This window comes from Schistocerca piceifrons, chromosome 1 (genome assembly GCF_021461385.2).
Source record: "Schistocerca piceifrons isolate TAMUIC-IGC-003096 chromosome 1, iqSchPice1.1, whole genome shotgun sequence".
NCBI lineage: Eukaryota > Metazoa > Arthropoda > Insecta > Orthoptera > Acrididae > Schistocerca > Schistocerca piceifrons.
The window spans coordinates 819,666,725-819,679,208 of record NC_060138.1 but is presented as its reverse complement, the minus strand read 5'-3'; the positions used below and the strand labels follow the sequence as shown (position 1 = coordinate 819,679,208).

The 12,484-nt window shown below is 44.4% G+C and overlaps 1 protein-coding gene across 1 annotated transcript in view; it reads right to left on the bottom strand.

The window, feature by feature from the left end:
* Positions 1-12,282, bottom strand: part of LOC124714307 (transmembrane protein 17-like) — a 68,621-nt gene extending 56,339 nt beyond the window's left edge. The window contains exon 1 of the mRNA XM_047243010.1: positions 12,061-12,282. Coding sequence (XP_047098966.1) covers positions 12,061-12,175 — 115 coding nt within the window. The 5' untranslated portion in view covers positions 12,176-12,282. The remainder of the gene's footprint in view (positions 1-12,060) is intronic.
* Between the last annotated feature and the right edge of the window lie 202 nt (positions 12,283-12,484).

The window sequence follows — 12,484 nt, the reverse complement described above, 5'->3', positions numbered from 1 at the left end:
AGGTGGAGCAAGCGCAGACAGTCCTGAATCCGGTGGACCAGAGGGTGCACAGGATAAAGAGCGTGGAGACTGAGGAGAGAGCTGAGAGAATCTGAGCAGATAACGTACTGTATCCGCTGATGGCGGCGGATGTAGTGGACAGCCTGGAGAACAGCGTAAAGCTCTGCAGTATAAACCGAACACTGGTCGGGAAGCCGAAAGTGATTTGGGGTGTCGCCAACAATATGGGCACTCCCTACACCTAACGATGTTTTCAAGCCGTCGGTGTAAATAAATGTGGCGTCTGTCATTTGTGCACATAGAGCAGCAAATGCCCGACGATAAACAAGTGAAGGGGTACCATCTTTGGGAAATCGACAAAGGTCACGGAGCAGGCAGATCCGGGGACGGAGCCAAGGCGGTGCTGTACCCCAAGTTGTCAAGAAGGTATTAGGAAAGCGGAAGGAAAGAGAATGGAGCAGTTGACGGAAGCGGACTCCCGGTGGTAGTAGGGAGGAGGGGCGGCCTGCATACCCTACATCAAAGGAGGCGTCGAAAAAAAGGTCATGGGCTGGATTAGCAGGCATGGAAGACAGATGGCTAGCATAACGACTCAGAAGGACTGTTCGCCGATTGGACAGCGGAGGTTCAGCAGTCTCAGCATAAAGGCTTTCCACAGGGCTGGTGTAAAAAGCTCCAAACACTAAACGTAATCCACGGTGGTGGATAGAGTCAAGACGCCGAAGAATAGACGGCCGAGCAGAGGAGTAGACTATGCTTCCATAGTCCAATTTCGAGCGCACTAAGGTGCGATAGAGGCGGAGAAGGACCACTCGTTCCGCTCCCCAGGAGGTACCATTCAGGACACGGAGGGTGTAAGGGACCACAGACAGCGAGCCGAAAGATAGGAAACGTGGGAGGACCAGCACAGTTTTCTGTCAAACATAAGACCCAAGAATTTAGCGACGTTTGAAAACGGAAGGTTGACAGGACCTAGATGTAAGGAGGGCGGAAGAAACTCCTTACGTCGCCAAAAATTAACACAAACGGTCTTACTGGGAGAAAAATGGAAGCCGGTTTCGATGCTCCAAGAGTGGAGGCGATCGAGACATCCTTGAAGACATCGTTCAAGAAGGCTGGTCCGTTGAGAGCTGTAGTAGATCGCAAAATCGTCCACAAAGAGGGAGCCCGAGACATCAGGAAGGAGACAATCCATAATTGGATTGATGGCAATGGCAAACAGTACAACACTCAGCACGGAGCCCTGGGGTACCCCGTTTTCTTGGGAGAAAGTACGTTAGAGAGTAGTGTTCACCCGCACCCTAAATGTGCGCTCTGCCATAAATTCGCGAAGAAAAAGGGGCAGCCGACCTCGAAAGCCCCAAGAGAACAGTGTGCGGAGGATGCCTGTCCTCCAACAGGTATCGTATGCTCTCTCCAGATCAAAAAATATTGCTACTGTTTGGCGTTTCCGGAGAAAATTGTTCATGATATAAGTGGAGAGAGCAACAAGATGGTCAACTGCAGAACGATGCTTTCGGAATCCGCATTGGGCAGGTGTTAAAAGACTGCGGGATTCCAGCCACCACGCTAAATGGTAATTCACCATACACTCCAAAACCTTACAGACACTACTCGTGAGAGAAATGGGGCGATAGCTAGAGGGGAGGTGTTTGTCCTTTCCAGGTTTCGGAACAGGAACGACGATAGCTTCCCGCCATCATCTGGGAAAAGTACTGTCGGTCCAAATTCAATTATAAAGGCGAAGGAGGTAACGCAAACTATGGTATGATAAACGCAGCAACATTTGGATGTGTATACCGTCCGGTCCTGGGGCGGAAGAGCGAGAAGAATAGAGTGCATGTTGGAGTTCCCGTAAGGAGAAAACAGTATTGTAGCTTTTGCGATTTTGAGAGGAGAAAGCAAGAGGTCGCACTTCCGCTGCACGTTTCTTCGGGAGAAACGCTGGCGGGTAATTTGAAGAGCTCGAAATCTCAGCAAAGTGCTGACCCAGCGAGTTAGAAATTGCGACGGGGTCCACTAATGTGTCATGCGCGACAGTGAGCCCAGAGACCGGGGAGAAACTAGGCGCGCCTGAGGACCGTCGAAGCCGACTCCAAACTTCCGAGGAGGGAGTGAAGGTGTTAAATGAGCTAATAAAGAATTTCCAGCTTGCCTTCTTGCTATCGCGGATGACACGACGGCATTGCGCTCGGAACTGCTTATATCGGATACAGTTGGCCAAAGTAGGATGGTGGCGGAAAACGCGGAGAGCACTTCGTCGCTCACGTATTGCATCACGGCATGCCTCGTTCCACCAAGGAACTGGGGGGCGCCGGGGCAATTCGGAGGTGCGTGGTATTGAACGTTCCGCAGCTGTAAGAATAACGTCGGTAATATGTGTGACCTCATCGTCGACGCTGGGAAAGTGACGGTCATCGAATGTCGCTAGAGACGAAAAAAGTGTCCAATCGGCTTGGGCAAACGTCCAGCGTCGCGAACGCATGTATGGCAGTTGAGGCTGCAGTCTAAGGACACATGGAAAGTGGTCACTCGAGTGTGTATCATCAAGGGCGAACCATTTGAAGCGCCGAGCTAGCGGAACAGTACCGACCGCAAGGTTCAAATGAGATAAATTTGTCGTGGAGGCAGACAAAAATGTAGGGACCCCAGTGTTGAGGCAAACTAGATCTGCTTGGTGGAAGACGTCTAGCAATAGTGAGCCACGTGGACAAGGATGTGGAGATCCCCAAAGCGGGTGGTGGGCATTGAAGTCCCCAACCAGTAAATATGGGGGTGGAAGCTGACCAAGAAGATGAAGGAGATCAGCTCGTGCCATTAGTGTGGACGGTGGAATGTATACAGTACAAAGAGAGAACGTGTATCCGGAAAGGGAAAGACGGACGGCGACAGCTTGGAAGGAAGTGTTTAAATGGATTGGGTGATAATGAAGAGTTTCATGGAGAAGAATCATGAGTCCTCCATGTGCTGGAGTGCCTTCAACTGTGGGGAGATCATATCGGGCGGACTGAAAATGAGGGAGAACAAAGCCGTCATGGGGACGCAGCTTTGTTTCCTGAAGACAGAAGATGACCGGCGAGTAGGATCGTAAGAGGATCGACAATTCATCCCGATTGGCTCGAATACCGCGGATATTCCAGTGGATAATGGACATAGGGTGAACAGAAAATGGAGGAATGTGACCAAGGTCGCTGTCAACTCAACGACTGCTCTGAGCTTGCGACCGACAGCATGGAATGGCATTCAGCCGAAGGCAGAAGATCCTGATCCATAGGTTGGTCAGGAGCAGCTCCTGCCACCAGCGATCGGCCGGTTGATCGGCCGCCAGCAGTGCGCCTCGGCGACACAGAAGACAGCCGAGGGCGATTTCCGCCAGGTGGTGCTGTAGATGGGACACGCTTTGGCGGAGAAGGAGAGGAACTGGGTTTCTTTGTAGCCTTCTTGGAAGTAAGATGTTTAGAGGAAGGAGGAACCGATGGTTGGGAAGTTGCCGTACGTAAAAACTCTTCACGAGTATGCTCTTTTTTCGAAGTCTTGGTGTCTGACTTTTGGGCTCGAGATTGAGCAGAACTCGACGAAGGGTGAGCCAGAGAGTGGGCAGGCGAAAGTGGTGAGGTTGAACGGGCGATCTTTGCGCTGGCCGATCTGACGACCGTGGCACTAAAGGTGAGGTCGCAAGTCTGCGTGGCCGCCTCCTTTGTTAGCCGAGGAGAAGCAAGGACAGGGCTGTATTTTCCTTTCTGAGGCATGGTGGGCTGTCGACTGGCGAATAATTTTCGAGCAGCAAAGGTCAACACCTTTTCCTTTACTCTAATTTCCTGGATGAGCTTTTCATCCTTAAAAATGGGACAATCTCAAGAGGAAGCAGCGTGGTCACCCATACAGTTGATGCAGCGAGGGGATGGAGGTGGACAAGCACCCTCATGGGCATCCTTGCCACATGTAACACATTTGGCCGGATTGGAACAGGACTGGCTGGTGTGATTGAACTGCTGACACCGATAGCAACGCGTAGGGTTTGGGACGTAAGGGCGAACGGAAATAATCTCATAGCCTGCTTTGATTTTCGATGGGAGTTGAACTTTGTCAAATGTCAAGAAGACAGTGCGAGTTGGAATGATGTTCGTGTCAACCCTTTTCGTAACCCTATGAACAGCCGTTACGCCCTGGTCAGACAGGTAGTGCTGAATTTCTTCGTCAGACAATCTATCGAGGGAGCGTGTATAAACGACTCCACGCGAGGAATTTAAAGTACGGTGCGGTTCCACCCAGACAGGGAAGGTGTGTAGTAGTGAGGTACGCAGCAATTTTTGTGCCTGGAGGGCACTGACTGTTTCTAACAACAGGGTGCCATTCCGTAATCTGGAACAAGACTTTACAGGACCTGCAATTGCGTCGACACCTTTCTGAATAATGAAAGGGTTGACTGTGGAGAAGTCGTGACCTTCGTCAGACCGAGAAACAAGAAGGAACTGTGGCAACAATGGAAGAACTGACTGACTGACTGACTGTGACTGAGACTCAGTGAACTTACGCTTGTGAGCAGACATAGTGGAAGGTGAGGAAACCATTGCGGAAGAATCCCCCATGATTACCGGCGTCTCCGATGGCGCGCTCCTCCCTTGTGGGGGCCCTCTCTGAGGGCACTCCCGCCTTAGGTGATTGTGCACACCTCAGGTCACACCTCCCGACAAACGGACAGAGGGACCAATCGGCACTTTCGGAAGGTATCAGCTCGGGTAATCACCCCTCCCTGGGCCTGGCCGTTACCAGGGGGTACGTACGTTCCTACCTGTCTACCCGGGGCGGGGAATTACGCGTTACCCCGTCACCGGCTACGCATGGAAGTGCGTGGGTCGGCCTTCAGACACGCACAGGGAGGAAGAAAGAGAAAGGAAAAGGAAAGAAGAGAGGTCTCAAACGCCGCAGCCGAGAAAAGGGTAAAGAGAAGAGATAAGGAAAAGAGAAGGACAAAGGAAGGATGAAGACATACAAGCAAGGAAGGCGAAGAATGCGGTACATTTACAAGCATCCGTCTCCGGACGTAGGCACAAACCATACTCCCAGAGGGGGAGAAAGGGAAGGAAAGAGCCAGAGGTGAGGGGGGAGGAGGGGGGGTGAAGATGGGGGATGGGGAAGGATGCAGAAAGGGAAGGTATGCAGCCCGGAAAGGAAGGATGGCCACATTAGCTCGGGGTCCCGTGCTCAATTGCACTGAAAAGGCCCACAAGCCATGCAAAGGAGCTTGGGATCTAGTCAATGGGCATAAGACAAACTAAACCGCTGATAGTTATTTTGTGTGTGTGTGTGTGTGTGTGTGTGTGTGTGTGTGTGTGTGTGTGTGTGTGTGTGTGTGTGTTCTGCTTCTGGAGATGGACTTTTTTTGCCTAAAATCTATAAGTTTAGCAATATTTTCATTATATTTGTCTGCAACTCATCGCCTTCTCTGTGTGGTGAGTAGCACACTATCCTTTTCATGTTTTTAGTAGTTCTACTTAATTTGAGGAGTTCTTTGCGGAATAATTGAAAAACTTAGATCCCAAGCTTGAGGATTGGCCCTACAAGCATGTCTATTCCATTGTTCCATTAGTGAATGGGAGAAAATGCACCATAAAACTATCATTAGCACTGTGTAAACTTAAAAGCCTTTGAAGAGTCCAGATACCTATGGTGTGTCATGTGCTGTCCTGAAGAAAATTACTTTTGAAATACCAGACCAATAAACTACACATTATAAAAATGGATGTATGTATGTTCCACTGCTCCTTTTGAACCACTGGACCAATTTCAACAGAACTTGGTACATACATCCCTAACGGCCAGGTAGCAATCGCTGTGAGGGTAAGAGCCACCTACCTACCATAGTTCTGGAGGTAAGGCATCATAAACAAGGTGCACAAAAAGTTGCCATATAATATATAACATTTAAATTTATTACTTCTCTGCTACTAACATTATTCGCAATAAATTTCGCAGACAGTATCTATGTATGCGAACCCATGAACCATGGACCTTGCCGTTGGTGGGGAGGCTTGCGTGCCTCAGCGATATCAGCGATACAGATAGCCGTACTGTAGGTGCAACCACAACGGAGGGATATCTGTTGAGAAGCCAGACAAATGTGTGGTTCCTGAAGAGGGGCAGCAGCCTTTTCAGTAGTTGCAGGGGCAACAGTCTGGATGATTGACTGACCTGGCCTTGTAACACTAACCAAAACAGCCTCGCCGTGCTGGTACTGTGAACGGTTGAAAGCAAGGGGAAACTACAGCCGTAATTTTTCCCGAGGACGTGCAGCTTTACTGTTAATGGTGATGGCGTCCTCTTGGGTAAAATATTCCGGAGGTAAAATAGTCCCCCATTCGGATCTCTGGGCGGGGACTACTCAGGAGGACGTCGTTATCAGGAGAAAGAAAACTGGCGTTCTACGGATCAGAGCGTGGAATGTCAGATCCCTTAATCGGGCAGGTAGGTTAGAAAATTTAAAAAGGGAAATGGATAGGTTAAAGTTAGATATAGTGGGAATTAGTGAAGTTCAGTGGCAAGAGGAACAAGACTTCTGGTCAGGTGAATACAGGGTTATAAATACAAAATCAAATAGGGGTAATGCAGGACTAGGTTTAATAATGAATAAAAAAATAGGAATGCGGGTAAGCTACTACAAACAGCATAGTGAACGCATTATTGTGGCCAAGATAGACACGAAGCCCATGCCTACTACAGTAGTACAAGTTTATAAGCCAACTAGCTCTGCAGATGACGAAGAAATTCATGAAATACATGATTAGATAAAAGAAATTATTCAGGGAGTGAAGGGACACGAAAATTTAATAGTCATGGGTGACTGGAATTTGCCAGTCGGAAAAGGGAGAGAAGGAAATGTAGTAGGTGAATATGGATTGGGGGGAAGAAATGAAAGAGGAACCCGCCTGGTAGAATTTTGCACAGAGCACAACTTGATTATAGCTAACACTTGGTTCAAGAAACATAAAAGAAGGTTGTATACATGGAAGAAGCTTGGAGATACTGACAGATTTCAGATAGATTATATAATGGTAAGACAGAGATTTAGGAACCACGTTTTAAATTGTAAGACGTTTCCAGGGGCAGATGTGGACTCTCACCACAATCTATTGGTTATGAACTGTAGATTAAAACTGAAGAAACTGCAAAAAGGTGGGAATTTAAGGAGATGAGACCTGGATAAACTGAAAGAACCAGAGGTTTTGCAGAGTTTCAGGGAGAGCGTAAGGGAACAACTGGCAGGAATGGGGGAAAGAAATACAGTAGAAGAATAATAGGTAGCTTTGAGGGACGAAATAGTGAAGGCAGCAGAGGATCAAGTAGGTAAAAAGACAAGAGCTGGTAGAAATCCTTGGGTAACAGAAGAAATATTACACTTAATTGATGAAAGGAGAAAATATAAAAATGCAGTAAATGAAGCAGGCAAAAAGGAATACAAACGTCTCAAAAATGAGATCAACAGGAATTGCAAAATGGCTAAGCAGGGATGGCTAGAGGATAAATGTAAGGATGTAGAGGCTTATCTCTCTAGGGGTAAGATAGATACTGCCTACAGGAAATTAAAGAGACCTTTGGAGAATAGAGAACCACTTATATGAATATTAAGAGCTCAGATGGAAACCCAGTTCTAAGCAAAGAAGGGAAAGCAGAAAGGTGGAAGGAGTACATAGAGGGTCTATACAAGGGTGATGTACTTGAGGACAATATTATGGAAGTGGAAGAGAATGTAGATGAAGATGAAATGGGAGATATGATACTGCGTGAAGCGTTTGACAGAGCACTGAAAGACCTGACTCGAAACAAGGCCCCAGGATTAGACAACATTCCATTAGAACTACTGACGGCCTTGGGAGAGTCAGTCCTGACAAAACTCTACCATCTGGTGAGCAAGATGTATGAGACAGGCGAAATACCCTCAGATTTCAAGAAGAATATAATAATTCCAATCCCAAAGAATGCAGGTGTTGACAGGTGTGAAAATTACCGAACTATCAGTTTAATAAGTCACAGCTGCAAAATACTAACACGAATTCTTTACAGACGAATGGAAAAACTAGTGGAAGCCGACCTAGGGGAAGATCAGTTTGGATTCCGTAGAAATATTGGAACACGTGAGGCAATACTGACCCTACGACTTATCTTAGAAGCTAGATTAAGGAAAGGCAAACCTACATTTCTAGCACTTGTAGACTTAGAGAAAGCTTTTGACAATGTTGACTGGAATACTCTCTTTCAAATTCTGAAGGTGACAGGGGTAAAATACAGGGAGCGAAAGGCTATTTACAATTTGTATAGAAACCAAATGGCAGTTATAAGAGTTGAGGGGCATGAAAGGGAAGCAGTGGTTGGGAAGGGGGTGAGGCAGGGTTGTAGCCTCTCCATGATTTTATTTAATCTGTATATTGAGCAAGCACTGAAGGAAATAAAAGAAAAATTCGGAGTATCCATGGAGAAGAAATGAAAACTTTGAGGTTCGTCGATGACATTGTAATTCTGTCAGAGACAGCAAAGGACTTGGAAGAGCAGTTGAACGGAATGGATAGTGTCTTGAAAGGAGAATATAAGATGAACATCAACAAAAGCAAAACAAGGATAATGGAATGTAGTCGAATTAAGTCTGGTGATGCTGAGGGTATTAGATTAGGAAATGGGAAACTTAAAGTAGTAAAGGAGTTTTGCTATTTGGGGAGCAAAATAACTGATGATGGTCGAAGTAGAGAGGATATAAAATGTAGACTGGCAATGGCAAGGATAGCGTTTCTGAAGAAGAGAAATTTGTTAACATCGAGTATAGATTTAAGTGTCAGGAAGTCGTTTCTGAAAGTATTTGTATGGATTGTAGCCATGTATGGAAGTGAAACATGGATGATAAATAGTTTAGACGAGAAGAGAATAGAAGCTTTCGAAATGTGGTGCTACAGACGAATGCTGAAGATTAGATGGGCAGATCACATAACTAATGAGGAGGTGTTGAATAGGATTGGGGAGAAGAGAAGTTTGTGGCACAACCTGACTGGAAGAAGGGATAGGTTCTGAGGCATCAAGGGATCACCAATTTAGTATTGGGGGGGGGGGGCAGCGTAGAGGGTAAAAATCGTTGAGGGAGACCAAGAGATGAATACACCAAGCAGATTCAGAAGGATGTAGGCTGCAGTAGGTACTGGGAGATGAAGAAACTTGCACAGGATAGAGTTGCATGGAGAGCTGCATCAAACCAGTCTCAGGACTGAAGACCACAACAACATCTATGTATGCTGTTAAATGCACCAACAAATTTATATCATGGTACCACACATACTTCAGGAGAAACGGCGCCATAAACACTAGAATGTGTGAAAAAATGCTGCATTGTGCACGATGTTTAAATTTATTGCTTCTTTGCTACTAACTATTTGCAACATAATTTGGATGCAGTATCCACATTTGCTGCTGAATATATCTACACAATGTATCATTATAAGACACATAGTTCAAGACATATGACATTAGAAACACTGAGTTACATGAAAAATGCCGCATCATACACAGTTTGAATTAATTTATTCTTTCCTACTAAGACAATCCTACAGCCAAGTCAAAGTAAGGAAATTCCTGACATCTGACAGTGTTTTCAACCGGTTTCAACTGTGAGTCACAAACAGCTATAGTTGAAAACTATAGCCATTTATAGAGCCATGAAGAGGCATTGTCATAGAGATGTTTACAAAACTGTATTGTCATACACGAAGTGGCTGTACTTTTACATTGGTACAATCTGCCTACTTCTTTGTACAACTGTTTCATAATCTCAAAGGTGTTTTCACAAATACATAGAACTGAAATTTTTTCAATATTACACTACAAACACAGTTGTTTTTTGTTCTCATTTCTAATACAAAATTGGCAAAATGAATACCCAGGCAATTTTGGATTTATCAGCTCGTCACAGTAATAAACAAATGCTTCCCCCAGTAGCTCTAACAACAACAGTTTACAGAAAAGTATGAACTGATTACAATGTTATGCTAGAGTCCAATATCAATCATTCCTGTACAGCCTAAAGTGATGGAATCTGCACTGAAAAATAAGTTTTTCCATTTACATGTTGAGTAACATATTCTACAATATACGCCACGGATTTAAGAAAGGAAGATATAGCATTGTAAAAGTGTAAGTAGCACTGACACTGTGGCCTTGGAAAAGCCGCACTGAGACACTTCCACACTATGGTGTTGATTGTAGTCTGACAATTACACAACTCTATTTCAAAACAAGGTGACAGATTGTACCTGACCAAAGAGCAATATTGTGTGGAAAGGAGCTGGAATACACTATCACTCTGGGATCTGCACTTGCGCTTCTCTTTATTGATAGAATTTCTACATGACTGGATGTAGAGATCAGATATTACTATTCACTGACAAGATAATATTATTACCTAGTGGGAAAGACCGTAATTAGGCATTTCATGAGGCGGTTTTATAATTCAATATGGCCCAAGAATGGTTCACAGTAGACTAGATTAAAATAAATTAAGACAATATGCTGCATGGGTATTATGTAGTCTTGGTGGCACTGGATTCTTGGGCAGGCCTAATACAGATGACACGAAACTTCTTGGTTGCATCACTGACAGGAAGTTCACCTGCGAAGAGCAGACGGCACATGCATTTGCACGCGCATTTGTGTACACTTTCACAGCTATTGCAGTTACATTGAAAGTAAAGTAAATAACAGAAAAAATATCACTGACACTTCCTAAAAAATGGCAGCACAAATAACAGTTGGAACATTTGTGATATGTATGGTTTTCTTCTACAGAGACTGGGTTTATCATTTATTTGTATCAGTTTTAGGACACCTTACCAAACACAAATGGTAGGAGCAGCATATAGTAACACTTAACATTAAGAAGACAAAGACTGTGTCATAAGAACTGCCTCAAAATAAAAAATTATGCGTACGATCACTCAGTCACTAGTGACAGTGCAATTTTCTAGGCCACTAACAGAAAAACATTAAAAGAAATTTTCAGTTTACAAATTGAGTCATCCTAGAATAATGAAAAAGAACAAGGGAGCCCACTGCCCGGAATTTTTTAAAGACCTGTGGATTTCAACGTCCCCTGCATGTTATATATTTTCTAAACATAAGTGCACATCAGGGAAAAAAACCATAGGCCTACATCAACCTGCCACAAATAGCTCTATACACAAACAAGAACCGGAGAATGAATACATTTCGAAAGAAAACACAAAACAGTAACAGTGTTAACTATTGATCCCCCTTGCACTTTTCAATATAGGATGGACGTAAATATTAGGCTGCGCTACCGACCAATTTGTTACCACAACCTTCATTTTACTTTCACATCTGTTGGCTTTGCCAACTCTCAACCAAATTATATGTAAGCATTAAGCTTCATTAACGGTTAATTTGTTACAACCAAACTTTCTGCTTTCGCATTCATTAGCTTTGCCAACTCACAATCAAATTGTCACCATCCAACATAACCTAGACCTCGGGCCGAGCCAGAAATTGGTTTGCCAATACAACCAAGATTTCATGGGAAGGGGGATGGGGAAATGGGGGACAACATATTTTAATTGTTAAAATTATATAATACATGACTTAAAAAGACATTAAAGAAGCATGAGGAACAGACGGCTAAAAAAACTTTACGCACACCATCTCAAAAAAAACTTACTATATAGTTAAAGATTATTTAAATAAAATGTAAAATAAATAGAAATTAACACCAATAAGCAAAATGTATGCACGCCTACTCCGTTTCTATTATTACGATGCATTTTGGTATAACTAAAGCAAATTTTTTTCCTTCGTGTGTGTAATTTTTCCGTGCAACATTTGTATACATTATTATGAACAGTTATCAATGTCAACGACTCAATACTGGAAAATAATCAATGGCCAATCAAGATTCTTGCTTCCCGATATGGCTCAGTGTAATAGAAAAATAATTTAATTCACAAAAGCAGTGGTAAGGCACAGGAAAACGAACTGCAAACAGAATGGAAAAAATTACTGAAAAATTCTGACCTACTCCCTCCGGGCTGTTTAATGTTTGGGCGGAACATGTAGACAAACCAGGAAATATTTTTTCTGATATAGTTGAAAACGTCTTTCCGTAAAGTCTTGCTCTTCTGTTCTCCATCACACCCTCGTTGCGGTTTTATAATGACCTTAAACGCGCAGACACAGTTTAAGCAAATACCTCAAAAACCACAATCAAGCTGCGGAAACAAAAGCGATTACGAGAACCTTTGGACGTAAACGAAGCTTTTCGATTCTGGCGCCATCCTGCAGTTGACATTTAACACTGCGGCACGGATCAGTTTCTGCTTTCATATGATTGGCTGGCATTAATCACTTGCACGCACACATCCCCTCCATCGCACCGGTGAGTCAAGTGGCTTGTGGAAACAACGTAGTGGCTCCCTGTCATTCCAGCTGGCCTACTGAC